This window comes from Python bivittatus, unplaced genomic scaffold (genome assembly GCF_059951505.1).
Source record: "Python bivittatus isolate LINGU-HERP-01145 unplaced genomic scaffold, Pbiv_v1 ctg000700_np1212, whole genome shotgun sequence".
Taxonomy (NCBI): domain Eukaryota; kingdom Metazoa; phylum Chordata; class Lepidosauria; order Squamata; family Pythonidae; genus Python; species Python bivittatus.
In genome coordinates, this window is record NW_028277098.1 from 15,079,345 (window position 1) to 15,100,115 (window position 20,771).

At 39.5% G+C, this 20,771-nt stretch overlaps 1 protein-coding gene across 4 annotated transcripts in view; it reads right to left on the reverse strand.

The window, feature by feature from the left end:
• KCNT2 (potassium sodium-activated channel subfamily T member 2) overlaps positions 1-19,069 on the reverse strand; it is a 221,778-nt gene extending 202,709 nt beyond the window's left edge. For all 4 annotated transcript variants that reach the window (XM_088153973.1, XM_088153972.1, XM_088153971.1 and 1 more), the window contains exon 1: positions 18,898-19,069. In XM_088153973.1, the coding sequence (XP_088010099.1) occupies positions 18,898-18,992 (95 nt within the window). In that variant the 5' untranslated portion in view covers positions 18,993-19,069. The remainder of the gene's footprint in view (positions 1-18,897) is intronic.
• Positions 19,070-20,771: the final 1,702 nt, after the last annotated feature.

A 20,771-nucleotide genomic window follows, 5' to 3' on the forward strand; every position in this document is an offset into this window, starting at 1 on the left:
TTTGGACCGTTTTCAATCTGGGTTCAGGCTAGATTACAATACTAAGACAACATTAGCTGTAGTTGCGGATGACCTTTGGATGACTCGGGATGGAGGTGGTGGGTCTATGCTGGCCTTCCTTCCCTTGGAGGCTTTCAATACCATCAACCATGATATCCTGAACTGGCTCCAGGGGCCAGGGGGCACTGTTTTGCACTGGTTCTCTCGCTTGTTCAGCAGCCAGTTCCAGTTGATGTTGGTAAACAGGGAGAAGTCCATACCTACATCTCTTTTATGTTGGGTGCTTCAGGGCTCTGGTCTCTTGCCTTTCCTATTTAACATCTACTTGAGGCTACTGAGTAAGGTCATTTGAAGGCATGAGTTGCAGTATCATCAATATGCATATGATACTCAGTTATGCATCTCTATCCCACGCTGGGCAAGTGATACCATTCAGGTGCTTACCCAGTGCCTGGAGATGGTGCGGGTGTGGATTAAAAGGACCTGGCTTCAATTAAACTCTGCCAAGACAGAGTGGCTTTGGGGTTTTGGCCCCCCCGGGGTTCATTAAGTTGTCATCTTTGACTCTTGATGGAGTAGCACTCCCCTGGACAGAGTTGGTGCCCAATTCAGGGGTCCTCCTGGACTCATGGCTCTTGCTTGAGGTGCAGCTGGCAGCCGTGGCTGCGGGACCTTTGTACAAGTTTATCATGTTGCCAATTGTGCCCTTTCTTTAACCAGGATACCTTGCTTATCATTACTCATGCCTCAGTCACCTTTCAGGTGGATTACTATAATACATTCTACATGGGACTGCCCTTGAAGACTACCTAAAAGTTACAATTGGTCCAGTATACAGTGATGCACACAGTTCTGGACACTTCACCTTTTTCCCATGCTATGCCGTTGTTGGAGTTGCACTGGCTTCCAGTTGCTTTCTGGGTGGAATTTAAGGTGCTGGTTATTATCTTTAAAGCCCTAAATGGCATGGGGCCAGGTTATTTGCAGGACTGCCTCTCCCTGAGAGTATCTCTTCATCCTACCAGGTCAAATAAGATTTATGCACTCCAGGTCCCTACCCTTAAATGTTGCCATCTTGGAGGTGCCCCTTCTCCATGGCTGCCCCAGCCCTTTAAAACCACCTTCCCCATCCTATTAGCCTTCCAGAGAGCTGTGAAGGCACTGGGCTAGGATGGAAGTGAGGCCAGCAAATGTAGAGTTGGTGAGATGTTGTGGCACTGTGGATGGGGCATAGGTTGCTTGTTGTTTTATATTTATATTTGTTTTATGTAATACTGTTGGGAGCTGTCTAAGATTATCATGCATAAGATAGGCAGCTATATAGGTTTTCTAAATAAATAAATAAAATACAGCCAGCATACTACAGGAACAGTGTGGACTGTTCCACCTGTGAAACTGGCTTCCAAGTGACAGCACAAGACTATTTCAGAAAAATACATTCCTGATTCCATTTCCTAGCACATATTCTATCCTTGCTTAGTGCAAAGGTTCTCAATTAAAAGTACAGGAAGCTGAGTACAAGCATAACAGGTACTAAGCAGTATGTAAAAATAATTGATTTAACTGAAACATGGTTACAAATTAGGATGCTTAGAGCTGTGCAACTCAATTCAGCTATGATTTTAGGGGTCGGATCCAGCTGCTTGCTCTTCCCTCCCCACAATGCAAATATGTATTAATTGGAAAATTAAAAGTCTGTAATTCCAATTAGTTACTATCATTCAGAGGTCATTTTTACTAGCTGACCTGCCAATCCATAGTTATTAAGATACTGAAATTATCTGATAGGACCAGACCTCTACTGGTCTAGAATTATCTGTGAACCGAGCAATTTATCTTCCTATAAGAATAAAAATTCTTGAAACAAAGAATGTGCAAATAATCTCTCTCCTAAAAAGCTTGGATACTTTTGAAGATTAGACAGGTGTTTTTCTTTTCTTTCATGTCCAATTACTCTTTTGCATCACCTGATCACTATCTAGTTTTGTTTTTTCATTTCTCTTTCCTTTCCAGTTCAGCTGCCCTTCTTCACATCCAGTATGCTATTTCTGCTGGAAGGAGGGAGGGAAATATGTGTGTTTCCTTGTGGTTTGTGTATGAGAGAGGAAGAGCTATTGATGCTGTGGTGGCTACAGCCCTTCCATGCCAAGCACAAGCCTCCCTGCCTGACAGGTATAATGGGAAATCCTGGCCCATTTAGTACCTTCCTCACTCAGTGGGAATTATATATATCTTTAAGACCACAGGTTTTTCCCATAGGCCCATCTTGTATAATATCTATAATTGCAAAATGGGCAGTCCCCTTTCTGATGCAGATCAGCCCTGACTTGGACAAGTACACCAATTCTGTGACACTCCTGAAGGATAGCTTCAACAATCCAGTCAAACAAGTGACTGCCAACTGTGAAAATCCATCAAATCTCAGAGAGTAAATGCTCAGTGTGGGAATATACCACAAACGTTCCGCTATTAGCTCAGTATGTGGGCTGGAATAAAAGAGGCTTAATAGACCAGTTTAAAAAGAGACTATCAGATGAAATGCAGGACAAACTCATTTGTCAAGGCACCCCAGAGGCTTCATCTGCTATACTAAAAATATATCTTTTAAGAGTTTTCTACTGTTTCTTCTGTTTTCGGTTCTTCTCCCTCCTCCCTCCTCCTGACATCAGACTGCAGGAAGAGGGAGAAACTTTCATCTCTTCTACTTGAGGGCACCTTCCTCCTTTGCACCTGCTTTTCCAGGCAAGTTGTTCCAAACCAATGAAACTATATTTTTAACAAGGAGCTTTTAGCCATCAAAGAAGCTTTCAGTGTTGGTGCCATCTCTGTGAAGGTATAAAACATTCTGTGCAGCTCTCAGCTGACAAGAATTTGGAATATTTGCAAACTTCTCATAGACTCTACACCACCAGATCAAATAGACACTTTTTCTTTCATTTTAATATCATATATTTTACACCCTTTGCTCATATAGCAAGTAAGCAGAAGTTTTAGCACAGTTTCCTTGGATTCTATTATTGATCTACCACATATCAAGGCTAGATGCTATTCTGATGATAGTTGATATTTTTCCATGATAGTTCATTTCATTTCATGCTGTGGCTTCCTCTCCATTTGTCTACTTATTCAACATGTTTTCTGAAATCACTATTTGCTTAATCATCTCATTTCTGAGAGGTTTATTTTCGAAGGTTGTTTCAACTACCAGATGTTCACCTGCCTTCTAGCCACAATCCAAAGTTGCTTGGAGAAATGGAGAAGACAAATGCCACATTACATAGTAAAGAAGTTACTGCTCTAAACTACCAACAAGATCTTAGCCTAATCTTTAACCTGTGGCTCAGTTTGCTCATAACAACTCAGTACGTGGCTCTACTCAGCTTTGCTTTTTTAGGCCACATACACCTGTCTGCTACCAAATGGTTCCTGACCCTCTTCTGTTCTAGGGGTTTCTATCTTTTTCGAGGATTTGCAAAGTGCTCAGCACCTTCTCAAAGGTCAACTGGATATCCCTAAAGCCTCTGACAAGCACCCTACTAACTGTCATCAACAGGAAGAGCCACTCCCCAATGTCACTGGAAATCACATCACACTTTCTGCCAGATTTCTTCCCTCCACATGGCCATAAAAGAAGCTTGGTTTATTAAATCATTTCTCATACTTGCACAGATACATCTTATAGACTTTGCCTGCAGCATCCAGCCATGCTGAAAATCCATCTGGTTTTCCACGGTTTCCTCCTAGCATGAACATCTCTTTTTCCCATTGGACATTTCTGTTCCAACCTCTCATCTCAGTGATGGTGGGAAAAAAGTGAAATGGAAAATGATACAGGAGAGGAAGACTGGAATAACAGATTTGTTGGATGGGCTATCCAGACACAGAACTATCCACTCATAGCAAGCAGCAGATGATGTCCACTCTCCTTGCCTCTTCCAAAGGTTCCATTTGCAAAAAACTGTCAAGCCAAAACACCAAACTGCCTATACGTTATAGTTTTACCATTTGCCAGATTAGGGTGTGTGTGTCCTATGCATACACACGTGTATGCATGTATGTATTATTGGGAAGAGGCACATCTCTAAGAAATTGGCAGTCAGAGATTGCATTGTGTAGGATTTTTGGCACTGGGTATGTGTGCTTTGTATCTATTCTTACTGTCTTAAAATCAGCATCATCTTCCTTCCAGATAAATGCTGTGACTTGTGACACTTTCCAACCCTGAAGAGGAAGAAAAAAAGTCAAACTAATATACCATACACTCACACACAAAATCCCTGACAATTACTAATTTGTTCTCATGACAGGCAGTAAAACAAGCATGTCTGGGTTGCCATTTCTCAGACTCTGCAGTTCACTTCATTCTCCCAACTGAACAGAAAGAAGTACAGGGGATTAACACAGAGTAGCTCCCTTAATAAAACCTATGCCAAATCCCCAGGTAAAAATGCCAGCGGAAACACTAAGCTGGCATCAGACATAATTGAGATGAGCTTTTGCCAAACTGCTTGGATAACCAAGTGAAAATTTCAGCAACAGAAAGCAATTTTCACCATTAGACAACTATCAAAACAACAAACCTCCAAGGTCTACAGCTATTCTTCTAGCCAGCTGTGTTTACTGTACCCTTGTGCCAAAACAATCAAAACCTTTCCATTATTTCTACACCTCTACTACTGTAATTTCTCCCACAGAATGTTATACTTATACCTCTAGTTGTTGTTTTTTTATTGCTGCCAAAAGATTTACAGGACCATTTGCTGTTTCTTATTGCCCAAATAGATGCCTACTATATTGTTTTTCTAGCATATTTTGTAGTTTTTAATCCATTGCAAACAACTCTCTCTCTCTCTCCAAATCACAGTGCTAAAGAGGGATACTACAGTATACTTCATTTTATTATAGTAATCAACGGCAAATTATCATGTCAAGGAAAAGATAAAATAAGACATTTGTCAGGCTTAAGATCTGACATTCCACTTAGTAGAAAGTCAGCTAGAGACTAATAAAACAGCCATGGCTTATTGCTCATTTCTACCATCTTTAGAGTACTCAAACCACCATTCTGTTCCCCAGTCCTCCAACAACTATTAAACTATTTTGCTTTGACAGGGTCATACAAATCTAAATGGTCATCTATTATTGCCTAAACATAGCACAACAACCAAGTCAGCCAAAAATTAAACACAAATATGCCTTTCTGAACCAGTGATCCCCCATGATTGAAAACTAAGGGTTGTTTTTTTGAACATGTGAACAGCTGAAATCTCCTCTCTAGAGATTTCTTCAAACTGTTGGAACACAGACATGAATTTTAGCCAGAGAAAGAAGGATTTCCTATCAGGCTAGTCACAATATATTTGTTGGTATCGTAGGTATCTGCCACATCTGATCTGCCACATCTAAAATGACTACTACTTCCAAACCTAGAGAATATCACAGGCTATTTATTTAAATTGGCTTTGAAGACAGGACTAGTGCCCTATGTAGTATAAAATTTTCAGCAATGGCCAGCCATTCCAGTACCTGAACAAATTCCAAGAAGTGCATGAAGAAGATTGCACTGATATGGCTTCATAATCAGTATTTAGAAATATACCAACACTATAAAGCAATCTTTCTTATTGTTACACTATTTAATAGTCAATGTAAACTTTTCTAAACCCTTTTAATGTCATCTAAACCAAGGCACATTTTGTGGCAATAATTTACTATCAGTCCTTCCTTAACAGTAATTATGTTATTAAAAACCCCAGGTACAAACTAGAAACATACAGGTTCAGTCACGACAAAAATTATATAAATTTAAATAATAACGGACTAATGTTTTTGCCCATAATCACAGAACTGGAAGCATCAGTTTAGCAGATCATCTAACTCAACCTCCTTCTCAGTGCAGAAAATCCAACACTAAACCTCTTCATAGATGGCTGGTAGTCCAATATCTTCATATAAATTTTAGGGAAAAAAATGTATTATTATTATTCTCCTAGCTAATTGGTTTTAAGTATCGAATTGTTTTTCTCAACAAGAAATTATGCCAAATCTTCAACTTAAAACTTTTTCAAACATATCCGAAGGTGCCAGGGTTCAATGTATCTCAGGCTCACTATCAAGGAACTACAGCCTTTTGGTCAACATTTCACATATGAAAGATTTCACAGCCCTGTTGAAAGATATGTTAAAAGAGCCTCTTGAGATGATAGCATCAAAGCTACATCAGTCCCCTTTCTTGCTCCTTCTGTACTCGCTTGTCTGTCTCCATGGCTGTTTTGCTTACTGGCTGGCCAGCCAGCCAATTGCCATACCTCCCATCCTATCTGATTTAACTATGTTACTTTAAGGACACTTTCAGAAAAAAGGAATTGAGGGAGAAAGAGGTGTGACTACTGTAGTGAAGAACTTCCAGGGAAGAAGTGGCAAATTGAAGATGGCTCCGCTAAAAGCGGAGCCAACAACTACGGCAGAATGAAGAGCCAGGGAGTAGACTGGCTCTTTGTAATTCCTCTTCAGACAAGGAGAGGACTTGAGATCACCCACAAGTGCTCCAGACAGTTGTTCCTCACAAGGAGACCACAAGACAGTTTACAGCTCTGAGACACGAAACGCCATCTTTGCTCGAATTGTGGTCGGCACCTTTATGGATGCTGGGTTTGCATACTTCCTTTTCTAATCATGTTCAGAAATTGCTTGTTAACTGCTTTTCAGCTATTAGGAACCTTTCGATCAATAGGTTTTACAACACTGGGTGAGTTTCCTTCAATCCTTAGTGAAAGAAGTTTTAAATACAAGTTTAACATCTTTAAAAAATTAATAAACAGCAAAAGGGTGATTATAACATTGATTTTGGAAAGTTACAAATGGACTAGGAGTCCAGATGGATTTGAAATAAGATTTGAAATAAGATTTTGAAATTAATTATATGAATCCTCCCCATGGGAAAATGCTTTTGTTTTGAATTCTTTAAAAAAAAAAATAATGGTAGGATGGGACTTTGAAATTGGATACTAGAAGGAACCAGAAGGAACTAAAGATTACAATTAAAGGAGAAGAACACTTAAATTTGACTTACTAATACAGAATGGAGCAAAATACTTTAACATTGGACATACTGAAGGATATTTGTGGACAATGGACCCAGAGTGTCTGTTTTATGAGCGTCTACCTCTATAGATAGACTGTGTCTAAGAGAAATTATGGAACAACTTTTACCGGACAAAACTGAGACTGATCTGAAAGTGGATTTAAAAATGACAGGTTACAAGAAAGTTATGGAAAAAGATGCTACACTGGATATACAAATGAAACCAGCTGATGTTTTAATAATGAAAAGGGATATACAAATAACAAACGAAAAGAATGTCCTGAATAATTTTCCTATATTTGATTTACAAAAGAGACTTATTAAAGTTTTGAAGAATTTTGTGAGAAGGGACAAAGGAAAAATGAAAAGAAAGCAAGTTCTAGGACATTTTTTGATGGGATTAAAATCAAGATTGTTAAAGTAAAAGGAAGGAATATAAAGTTGGTTTATTTGATCAAGGTTAAAATAGATGTGTTATTGGTACTCTGGTAACCCTTAATGGACTTTTGCTGATCAGAAATGAATGATGAGGCTTTATGGATTGTCAACTTACTCCATAGTCAATCAGGAATTAAGATAGAGCAATTTTTCATCAGTTACAACCCCTCCTAGAACAGTAGTCACTCACGCCTCAAACTACCTTTCACCTGACCTATCGCAGCCCCCTTGACTAGAGGGGACTGCACTTGAAGAACATTCAGAACCTACAACTGGTTCAAGAATGCAGAGCCCCTAGAATAGTTATGGCTGCTTCTCATTGCTCTCATATAACGTTGCTGCTGTGGGAGCTCTATTGCTTACCAGTCAGCTTTTGGATGCAATACAAGGAACTGATTGTCACTTATAAAGCCCTTCATAGTTTAGGATCTGGATATCTGTGGAACCATCTTCTCTCAATAACATCTGCCTGCCCAATAAGACTAAATAGGATGGCCTCTCTCCACATCTGCTTACCTGAAGAAAGGCATCTGTAGAGGTCACAGAAGTATGCCTTCTCTGTTGTTGCCCTTCCTCCCACAGAACAGCATTCTCTCAGACATTTGAATGGCCCCTTCCCTTCTGGCATTTAAGAAGTCTATTGAAATATAGCTATTTAAACAGGTCCTGGAGTCTGCATGTTTCTTCCTTCAAGTTACTGAAATTATTAATTATGACTTATCAAATGTATTTTATTCCTGGCTCTTAAATAGGTATTTTTTTGATGATGTTATGAGATTGGAATAAAAGCAAAGCAAAGCAAACAATTTATGGAGAGGGGATTGTATGCCACTCAGAATCAGCTCTGACTGGAGTGGCCTATAAGCCCTGTAAATGAATAAATATATGCATACATACTCCCTCACTGGGAGTAGGTAAACACTTTAAGTTTGAGAGAACATGTTACAAGTTGCCAATCACACTTACATAGCATTCAAGTTCTCTTTCTGTTTTCCCAGTTACTGATCTTATCGATCAATGCTCATGAGCTTCCAAGGAAACCCTGGCTTCTCCAAACAAAGACAGAAATCTATTCTTCAACCTTTTCATAATAAAAGTAAACAGACAAGTCTATATTATATTTACAGTTAGTACATAATGAACATTTCTAATCAAGTCTGAGTATATTCTACAATAGCACCAACTGTGTAAAGGCTATTTATACAATTATTTGGTATATATTTATATTTGAGGAGGGGAGCGTGGGCACATAAATTTAAGCAGGCAGTGCGGACAAACCCAATGCATGAGTCTGAAATGTATATTACACATTAGGTAAGTATTTGTTCTTGCATGTGTTGGAGATGTCAAGACCACGTAACCTTTATAATATCATACAATAGTGAAATAAACCCATTAGCCCTGCCCTAGAGTTATAAGAATATTATAAGCTTTATTAGAACTTTGTCCCGTTTCCCCCCCCCCCATTGTTCTAACACTTCCTGGATGTGAAACCTACGGGAATTACAGAATTATGTTGAGGATGGCTGTCCATTATTATATGTACTGTAATTCATTTATACCTCCTGTAATATAATATAGCAAAATTCAGAAAACATTTTGTTCAGTTAACCATCAGGGCAAAGCAAAGGACCGAAGAAGAGGAGTGGGCAAACTTGGACTCAATATAGTAAATTGCTGCTTATTTTATAATCCAGTAGTAAAGTCTATTTTTCCAACTCAGTCTGATGCATATCTACTCATTAAATCCAATTGTACTCAAAGAGAGTTACTCCCAGATAAATCCCTTCTGGGTTGGAATTTTGCCAGTTCTTCGATTTATACCAACGATTTAGTAAGTCAAGGAAGCAGCAGCATCCCAGTGCACCAAAGCTAGAGCGCACTGTTCTAGGGAGAAATCCCAGAATAAGACAACAGATATTAAAGTAGTCACATAAAAAGACAAAATATATGTGTGATTCAAAGAAATCATACAAACAGTCACATTATACTCAAGAGTCACAACTAATATTTTAAAGCTCATTTAAAGCATTAATGTAAACTGAAAAAAAATGCGTTTTTGTGCTTCCGGATTTGCCACAATTTCTCAGATACAATTTGGAAGGGTATTTTACCAGCAGAATAATCAGTAGAATACCCTTAGATGTCATACAGAATCTCCCCTTTCCTAAACTGCTTCATTATGGTATAATTACTTTTATTTATACCATGGAAAACCCTCCTCCTCCCCCCCACCAGGGTCTCTCTCTCTCTCCTGTATTTTTTTTTTTTTTAAATCATATGCATCCTTTGGAAGAGTCTGCTAACAAGACTGCTTTCAACTCAGCGGAATCTCACTAATGTGGAATTTCTTCAGTTCTCCTCATATCACTTTGCTTAAAATAGCTGACCACTCAAAATTCTTATAATATGCTTATTATTAGCCAACGTAACTGTACAGAATATAGAGGATGGCCTTGACAAACACAGGGAAGATGCGTTACCAAGGCAACGATCAGATCAATGTGGCCTAAGCCCATACCAAGAAAGTGGTTTATGAAAATGTTTCAGACAGCCCCCCCACATTCACATGAAGATAAAAGGGGAGGAGGGGAAGCACATTCAGAGATGCATGGTTCTTTTACTATGGCTATTCTAATAAAAGTAGCTGTAGGCCCACATGGTGTCCTGTTCTTAGTCTGGTCTACCTTATAGGGCTGGCAGTAGCTGCACATGTCTTCAGTACAAATGATCTTCACCCTAGACAAGAAACAACTGCACACCCAATTCCTTGTATATTTTTGGAATATACCTTTAACTCTACCAAATAATTCATGTAGCAAAGCCCTGATACAATGCTTTGAGTGCTACACTCTGCAATTTGGCATTTAGTATGTAACTAGTGGTAGCTTCTTGACCCAGGGCAGATAGGGGAAATTGCATGCAGAAGGGCCCCATATTGCATAAACAACCACTATGTTCCTTTCCTGGGTGCTAAGAGGCTAAAGAAACAACCTCCCATACCCAGAATGGTAAAATGCTTTCTTCTGTTAATGCAGTGCAACGCTGACACAGGTACCTACTGATAAGCCTCTAGTGTCAGGGACCACCTATCTCCCTTTCTGTGGTTCTGCTGGGCAGCTCAGTTTCTGCATCCAGGCTTGAATGACATTCTACCTATTCCCCACTTCACTGCTCTCCACATCTTCTGCAATCGTACCTCCTAGTGCACCCAACTGCCTAATGCAGCCAGTGGCCTTTATCCGGCTCTGGCTTCTCCCCAGCCAATGCCATCTTCCCAGACTCTAGGCAGAGAAGAACCCCCCACCCCGGTGGGCTGTTTTTGCACATTACAGCATCTATGTCCAAAATTGAGGCTGAAAGACACAGCACTGTAGAATACAGAAAACGCAGATGTTACCCCAAATTCAGCTGAACCCCTATCGATCTCTGTCACCCATGGCCCATTCACTTCAACTGTAATATTCCAGGAAGCTCCTCCCACCACGTTCCCCTCACAAAATGTTGTGTTGTACTGGGGCCAAAGTCACAAGTATGCTTATAAAATTACCTCTCACCTAACATTTTAATTGGCTGTTAATTATTAGAAGCGGAAAGAAGGGAAAAAAAAACATTCCAACAAAAACACCAGCCGCGTAGTCCTAGAGAATTTCAATATCAACCCCATCTATATAAATGTATGAACTGTAAAGCTGTTACAACCAAACTCTTCTCAAATTTGAATGGGATCACATCGGTGGCACAGAGGAGATCAGATCTCCAAACCCTGTTCCCTTCATAAAATGGACAAGCCATGAATTGTCTTAGCATTGAAAGAAAAATGTTAGGAAGTAGAGGGATGTCAATCAATTGTTAATTTAGCATCATTAACATGCATGGCCCTTTACAAAACAGGAGAAGCAGTAACAAAGCATGAACATGAGCAACACAGTGAGTGTGAACACTGCTTTCCCTTAGGATAGGCAGAAGCAAGTCTCTATCCATGTGTTCATATAATCCTTTAGGAAAAGTACAGAAAGGCGTCACTGCTGACAGTGACACGCTTGCGACTTACCATTAATCAATGTTGGACATCACTCTATAGCTGAGCTCTCTGCTTCCCAAGGGACTACAATGTTAGGAAATATTTAATGAAGAAAAATTTCCTATCAGTGAGGGCTGACAGTTTCTATGGCGATGTTACCAAATTTTCCCTAAAAGCAATCATGTTTCTATGAAAATATGTACACACCAGTCATCCACATAAGTGGCAATATCACAGCAAAAACAAAACGCTATTTCCTAATTGGCTCAGCCTTTTTCAATTCAGATCCATGAACAATTTTCCATTCTCAATTTAAATTGCAATTCCAGCTGATTTCAGCTTTACACAATTTCCTCCTTTTATTTTATTGATTGTAGCATCATACTGTTACATTATAAACCCCTCTAGTTATTACAAGCAAAAGACGACGAACATTTCCATAAGCATAATACCAACCATAATCGTTCATGGAGGCAATAGATGTGTTGGTGTTCTTTTTGGTAAATTCTTCTGAGCTTCTACAGTTCAACAATGGTATGCTCTTCAACTCAGAAAATATATTGTACATTCCATGCTTCTCCAATTCTGCTCTCAGTTCTCAGCAACAAAAAAACACAAATTCTTTCTTCAGCAGCCAGGGATGCCTACATAAACTTTCACACAAACTTTCATTTAGGATATGCTGCTAATAGCGTGTAATTAGCAGCTAAGGTGGTGAATCAAATCCCATACGTTATGGATAAGTCCTTTTACCTCTCTCCAAAATTCTGTGTGGTGATCAGCAATATTAAAGGTAAGGCACAAGAACAGAATCCCCTAATTTCATTTTGTAAGACATGCATTATTGAAAGTAAAAGTACAAAACATGTGTAGAAGTAATTTAAAATCACTTTGGGAGTCTCAATATGTTATGAGGCCAGGAGGTTTGCAAATACATTTTGGGGAGTACATAACCTGGTATTTTTAGCCAAAACAAATCACATACCTAATTTAGTGAAATAATAGAATGGAAAGCTGCTGGCAGCTAGAAGTCTAACTAGATGGACCAGTAATTAAGTGAGTTTATTGTTGTAACCACAGGTCATAACATATAACATACCATAAAATACAATAAAATAACAGTAGAATAGTAAGATTGTAAAATGAAATAATACAAAGAGTATTAGATGTAAGGCTAAAACAAGATAAAGCCAAAGCTACAACTAAGAACTTAAGCATTTCTTTCTAAGTTTAAATAACACCAGAGCAAAAGTAGCAACCTGGTTGCTAACAGTTGGAGACGTGTCTGCAAGAAGATAGTTCAATTGTTCAAGGTCCAAGCCCTTGAGTTCACCTACTGTCAATAATTTGGCCATAATCTGATTGTAAATGGGGCAATGGAAAACATAATGAATAATGTCCTCCATTTGACCAACACCACAAGGGCAGAGATGTTGTTCAACAGGGCACTTGCAAAATCTCCCTTCAAGAGATGTGGAGGGCATGGTCTGCAGGAGAAGGGCTGTAAAAGCCCTTCTCAGTGAGCCGCTAGTAATATTAACCAGGTACGGGGAGAAGCTTCTATGTTTTTTATACTGATGGTACCAAGATGAAAATTTGGATGATTGTACCGCAGCGGCATCTTTATTGGCATCCCTTTCAAAAAGCTTGTCTCTAATATTTTCTCTGTTCCAAGAGCTAAGTTCTCCCCAAAGTGGTAAGGAATACATTTGTAGGATGCACTTCAAAATTTGATCGATTCCCAACTATATAATGGAGAAAACAAAGTTTGGCAAGGTAGGATTCTTTAAGTATTTCTAGTTTCTTCTAATGCCCCAACAATTCAAAATGTATTCTAATGGCAATGGAACGTAGCCCTACCCTCATCCTTAAATAAGCAGCAGGGGTGCCCTAGGGGAAGCCCAAGATCTTTCTTATGAAGTTGCTTTGGATTCCTTCCAATTGGGCAATCACCTTCTCATCCCACCCCCAGATCTCAGCCCCCTACAGCATCTGGGCTATCGTCTTGCCCTGGAATATTTTAAGGGTAGGGGCTACCAACTGCCCTCTTTAAAATAGATGGACCGGTTGGCTTTAAGGTTCAAGAAAAGGCACACAGCAGAAAAAGCATTAGAGCAACCAGATTCATGGATATTAAGCCAGGTTTTAACCATGGTTTGCTGAAGTCATCATGGTCTGGCAGTGACATATCACTAATCCATGATGGGTAGTTTCACATATCATGCCAAACCAAACTAAGCACTTTGTAACTTGGCATTGTATGTGAATCCAGCCAGTAAGCAAATAGATGTACAAAATATATTCTCATAGCTATTTACTGAGTTCAGATTCATTATCTGGTTATCTCATAAGCATTTTATTAGAAGAAAAATAACTGTACTTGCATTTTGCCTGAAATAAGATCCTCAGAGAAATACAAGCATCTGAAGATCCCCCAATTGAGTATAATAGTTCAAAACTCTATTTAATTAAGTTTCACATAAGTAACAGAAAACTTGACCAAACTGTTTTCTATATAATAAACAGCTTTGATTTTTGTAAAGGGTGTTGGCTACTGAGAAATTGCTTGATTGAAAGCACCTAATACATCATTTCAGGGAAGAAATGGCAAACTGAAGATGGCTCTGATAAAAGTGGAGCCACGACTACGGCAGAACGAAGAGCCGGTGAGTAGGCCTAATACCCTGGCATCACAAGCACATCCTCGGACTCAGGTTTACACAGGGCACCAGCAGATGGAAGAAGGAAAGGCAACAATGGCTGCTGGCAATTCCTCTCTGGATGAGGAATTTACCAGTTTTCCCCTCTTCATTATTCCTCTCTGGACAAGAAGAGGACTTGAGATTGCCCACAAGTGCTCCAGACAGTTGCAAGACAGCGGTCTCCAGTGGGTTTAGAGCTCTGGAAGGTGAGGGAATAACCATCTTTTTGTTCAAAACACAGTCGGCACCTTGAAAAAGGAGACTGGGTTCACATACTTCCTTTTTTAATTACTTTTGGAAATTGTTTGTTAACTGCTTTTCAGCTATTAGGAACCTTTGGATCAACAGGTTTTACAGCACTGGGTGAGTTTCCTTCAATCCTTAGCGAAAGAAGTTTTAAGTACAAGTTTAAAGACTTAAAAAAATTAGTTTGGAATAAACAGAAAAGAGTGATTAGAACTTTGATTTTGGAAAGTTATAAACAGACTAAGGGTCCGGATGGATTTGAAATAAGATTCTGAAATTAATTATAAGAATCCTTCTCAAGGGAAAATGCTTTTGTTTTTATTCTCCTAAAAAAAAAAAATGATAGGATGAGACTTTGAAGGTTGGACACTAGAGGGAACCAGAAGGAACTAAAGATTACAATTAAAGGAGAAGAACACTTAAATCTGACTTACGAATACAGTAAATTTGACATTATTAATAGTAATACAGAATGGAGCAAAAAACATTAGACATATTGAAGGATATTTTTGAACAATGGACCTAGAGTGTGTCTATTTTATGAGCATCTACCTCTATAGATAGACCGTGTCTAAGAGAAATTAGGGAACAACTTTTACCGGACAAGACTAAGACTGATCTGAAAGTGGATTTAAAAATGACAGGTTACAAGAATGTTATGGAAAAAGATGCTACACTGGATATACAAATGAAACCGGCTGATGTTTTAATAATGAAAAGGGATATACAAATAACAAACCAAAAGAATGTCCTGAATAATTTTCCTATATTTGATTTACAAAAGAGACTTGTTAAAGTTTTGAAGAATTTTGTGAGAAGGGACAAAGGAAAAATGAAAAGAAAGCAAGTTCTAGGACATTTTTTGATGGGATTAATATCAAGATTGTTAAAGTAAAAGGAAGGAATATACAGTTGGTTTATTTGATCAAGGTTAAACTAGATGTGTTATTGGTCATCTGGTAACCCTTAATGGATTTTTGCTGATCAGAACTGAATGATGAGGCTTTATGGATTTGTTTATAGATAAGAGATGGGAAGAAGAGATCATTTGTTTTATTTTACGAGAAGGTGATAAGTTACTAAAATTGTTTATACTTGTTGTGATGAAGGGCCAAGTCATTTCTTTATATATTTCTTTTCTTTTTCTTTACTATATTATTTTTTCTTTTTCTATTTTTTTCTTTTTCTGCACTTCCTATTTTTTTTTATTTTTTACTTTGTATTAGTTTTTATCTTTTTAACTGTAATTTTTAATAAAATTACTATAAAAAAAGAAAGCACCGAGTATATCTATTAGAGCATTTGATCATGTGTCGCTAACAATAATATATCACAATTTAAATAGGATAAACATCAGTAAAAGCTCCTTAAATTAACATTGTTTTTATACCATTCTCATTTCCCAGTACTGACTTTTAATGATGCAACCAGAATCATTTGTGCCCTTTCTGTAATTCAAGTGGCTTGCTCACCATAAACCATCAAAACTGAAAAAAGAAAAAAAAAAGTGGCCTCCCTTAGTGTTCTTCTGTTTAATAGCAAATAATTTGCTTTTTATCACTTCAGGACTCCTATTTCAGTACGCAAAAGGAAATTAAGAGACATGGAGTTTTTGTAATTATATATCTTCTTCCTCAGAAAACTCAGTGTATGATATAACCCTCTAGTTCACACAGCTAAGCCTAACCATGCTTAACCATCTTTTTAATAAACCATGGTGCAGTGTATAAACTCAACCGATGAGTGACACAAGGGTCAGTTCTTTTACCTGGATTTGGTAACCACTCCTAAACGTATGGCTACCAGAATTCTTGAAAGGACAGACATCAGATTTTTGTAGCTGGAGGTGTAAAAAAATTGAGGGTTCACTGACCTAAATGATATGGTCCTATGACCAGTCGGTACTTTCTTGGTATGGTATTTATATAAATAAATTGATAGGAAAACCTTTAAATGTTAAAAGATGTTAGTGTGATCTTGAATTATATACCAAAGCCTGGGAATCTGACTGCATATCAGGAAATAGGGTTGTATCATGTACAGGGTTGTTTAAAAGAATTATGTTGAGAAATTGGAAAAATGATATTATTACAGAGGTTAAGGGATGGCTTTTGGGAATGTGTAAAAGGTTGCCTTCTTGGAAAAGGCAATATTCTCTACTAATCAAAGGACAAAGCAACATGTAATACATTGGCAGAGATTGTATGATATTTTACAATAATGTTTTGTATTTGATTACCCATATGGTATTTATTAGTAAACCAGTGACTAGTGATAAGTTTAAAGTATAAGGTACATTTTTATTTTTATGTTTATTCTGTTGCATTTTTTCCTTTCTCTTTTTTCTGGTTTCTATCATTTTTTTTTAAAGTTGGGTTTATATTTTGCATTTTTCTAAATTTAAATAGCTTTTTTTAAAAATGAAGGAATTGTTACCAGAATTCTGTAGAACTGCAGGAACAATTTTCTGTTCAAAGCTTGGACTTAAAAGTTGCTCAGAGGCCACCTCCAACTTCAAAGCCAGGAAGAAAATTGGGACTTGTCACACTTACTAGAGGGGTTGAGGCATTCAACACAGTGAGTGTTAATTTAGGTCCCTGGCCATGACACGAGGCGCTGTTTGTACTCCAACAAACAGAGGAAAGGCAATTATTGTCTTCATCAAGATATTATGAAGAATACAGGAGACAAAAGCATATCGTAGGGGCACTTCATGTCACTCAAACATTAGATAATCTTCATGAGATGTCACAGAACCATCCTTTAAGCTTTGTAGTTTGCTTTGAATGCCCTGGTATATCAATTTCTCTCTTAGCAAATGCAACAACCAACACATTCAGAAAAAAAAAGGTCTGACATAATTATGATTTTCCTGAAGTCAAAAACTGAGGAAGGCCAGAAGAACCACCTCACAACATTGGCTACCTGTCACTACTACACTGATATTCTACAGATGATGACGAATACTACAATAGCAATTCTCCCTGAGACGCAATTCTTTACACGCTTACCCTGGAACAAGCTGCACTTATGCAGTAAGCATGATTTCTAGAAAACATGTGTGTGATTATTTTATGTTATATGGGTAATGTATTAAAATATATTCAAAACACAGAAATAATATACATTCTTAACATAATATAAAAGGCAAGGTAAAAGGGTGCATGTGTTTAAACCTAGCAGCCCACTGAGAGAATTGAGGACAGTTCCTTATCTATTCTGCTTGAAGCAAAAAGGAGTCAATGTTTATTTCAAGGAAAATACACTAAACTGCCCATACATTCAAGCAATTATGAGCTCCAGCTTTTACCAGCAAAAAAGATTCAGCCATAGCACTGAATTGTAGCCTAATTAATATATAAAAATAGCAAAATGGAAGAAAGTGTGGATGAACATTATTTAGCTCCATCAGGCAACTGTAGGAAAATTGTCCAACGGTCCCAATGAATGGTCAGGAAAGACCTGATGCTTCAGCACTGATAAAGCTAAGTAGATGTAATTTCTCCATATTTATTTCCAGCCTCTGCTTGGAAGATCACCAAAGCCTAATAAGACGTTTAAGAGAGGCTTCTAAACCGACTTTTATTTTTTTAGTAATGCATTACTTATATAAATGTTTATTATTTTTCTCAGAGAAGGGGCACGTGATGCAGAAGCAGCATGCTTACCAAGGTCGTGTATTTCAGAAAGCCTATACAGATAGGGAGAGAATCATTACTAGCAGATTAACCTTTTCCATCAAACAGGAAAGTTAACTGATATTGATGTCTTCTCCACGAATTAAAGGACTGATGAGCATCAATCTGTCTTCAGACATAACAGAATGTGGAGAGGCAGGAAACACCCAAGACAAAAGTGAGGTATAAGAGGACATGGCAATTGGATAAATAAAGAAGAACACTGGATAAGAAGAGGGCTATCTCGCTGCTGGACCATATGCACTCCCTACATAATCCCATGTTAGTAGCAACATAATACATACACACTGTTTAGCCAAAATGGTACTTGTTCAGGTGTATTCATGTCATACATACTTCTGTGCACATGAATACCCACAGCATATGTATGAACTGATAACCTATACAAATATGTAGAAGTAGCATGTGCTTTGTGTGCAAATGGCCGAGGAACAAGGGGACCAAGAAAGGTTAGGAAATATATCACCAGAATTCATCCTTAGGCATATACAGTATGGATATTATACGAGGCACGTGCAAATGGCAGGTGCCTAGATGTATTATTCCTAGACTCCAGAATTATATTCCTTCTCGAGCAATGGCAAGATAGAAGAAATAGAGCCACACGTTCCTTATTTCTAGGAACATCCCATACTAAACGCATCATCACTCCCCCTCCCCTTTCTGTATCTTTCTTTGCACAAATGCTTCACCTCGCCTACTCACCTATCATCGTTCTGCCATCCCTGATCTCCCAGTAGCAAATCCCGGAACCTGTATCTTGGAGGAAGCGGAGGAACCTCATTCTCCAGGTCTACCATCCTGAAAAGGAGAGGGTAAAAGCACTCCTCACAAGGTTACTACCAGCAGCAGCAATAACAAGCAGACAACACGGGGACCAAAAGAGAGACTTAGCCCGTGCTTAGAGGAGGACCCAGGATACCGATGCGACTAGGCTCTCGCTTTTCGCATAAGTGAGCGTGCAAATCTGCTGCACCTGCTGGGAAAGTTATTTGAACCCCCCCTTCCTTCTTTGCAACCTATATCGCAACAGGAGGCAGAGGAGGGAGGGCGTGCGCGCACACGCACCGCAGCCAACTGGCCAGCGTCTCCAGATGCACGCGCAGGTCTCTCAGCCTGCCGGGATCGACAACAAAGGGTTGCCTGCCGCCTTCCTTGCCATCCTTCCCCGGCCATGCAAATGTCGTTTGGAGCTGCCGCTGAGAGCTCAGCCAATCGGGATTGGCCCTCAGGAGCACAATAAGGTGACGTACCGGGAACCTCGCCTTCTCCACCAATAGCCTTTCCTGCTCATTAATATTAGCAGGCTAGAAGAGGGTTCTCTCCCAGGCCAGGGAAGGGGTGCGGTTGGGTGAATGGAGGTAACCCCAGGAGATGAGTGACAGGTGACCCGTCCTGAACTGCGCTTAGTGCTGCGGCTTCCATTGTTTAACAAACGCAACTGGTCGGCAACTGTTGCTTTCGCGGCCAGGTATCGAAACAAGTGAATAGTATTCCCCTCCTTCCTTCTGCCTTGCAACGCAGGCTGGTGGGGGCGGGGAATAGAAGGGCCACGCGCCCTTCGCCCAGAAAGACCCTCGGAGCTCCCAGTCTGAGGCGGCATCTCTCGTCTCAGCGGGCGAGGGAACAGTACAAGCAAGACAAGGCGGGCGCCGCTTCCTCTGGTGCTTCGTATAGCTTCTGCGCCGCCTAAGTCGGTCGCAGAAGGGTCTACCGCCTTTGTCGACTGTTCGCGCAACACGCTTTAACCGGGGTTAGCTGAACTGCGGTTCGCGTAACCCGATTTTCTGGGTTCGCACGACACACTGAACCCACCGCAACAGGCTAAGTTAAAACGTGTCATTTCTCGCTCGGCGTACCGTCCGAACGCTGCGACTGCCTCTCGGCTTCTTCCCCTAGCGAAGCCTTCTCCGTCCTGTGCTCTGAACGTGTGTATGCGCATACTGCTGCTTTCCCACCATACCAGCTCAATGGCCATACGGGCTGAGGAAGCTGTGCCGAACGCATGTGGAGGGCACCCGTTTGGGAAAGACTGCTGTAGGCGGTACGGAGTAACGATCCAGCAGCCAACGGCCTCTTCGTGGCTCTTCTACCGGGAGAAGGCGAGGAAGAGGGAACGACTCTTTGGGGACGCTTGATAGGCCCCGCACGGCCCTCTAGTGAGCAAACTGAGACCGCGAACGAGCAGTGTAGTGAGAAGACTGGATTGGTTACTACAAGCCCCACTTCTGGGCCATCCAGCTATTAATTTCTTATTTTTAAAAAGCGTTTAGTAGAACATGCAGTTCATTCCTGGCTGTTTTGGAAATTACAGCTTTTTACAACCTGTACTTGATTCTGCGCTGTACTTAATAGCAGTTTGCAATTCGAAGTGAAACTCTGTCTTTCGTTCCTCCCGTCCTAATTGTGGAGGAAAAGGTTGTATTCGGATTTGTTATTTGGCTAGATTGGTAATCAAAATGCTCGGTAGAGTCATCAAAATCAATCTCATTGTAATAAACCTTGGTTCTCCTTTCTGACAATTTCCATAAATTCAGTACATATCAGAAACTACTTCGGTTTTTAACTATTTTTTTATG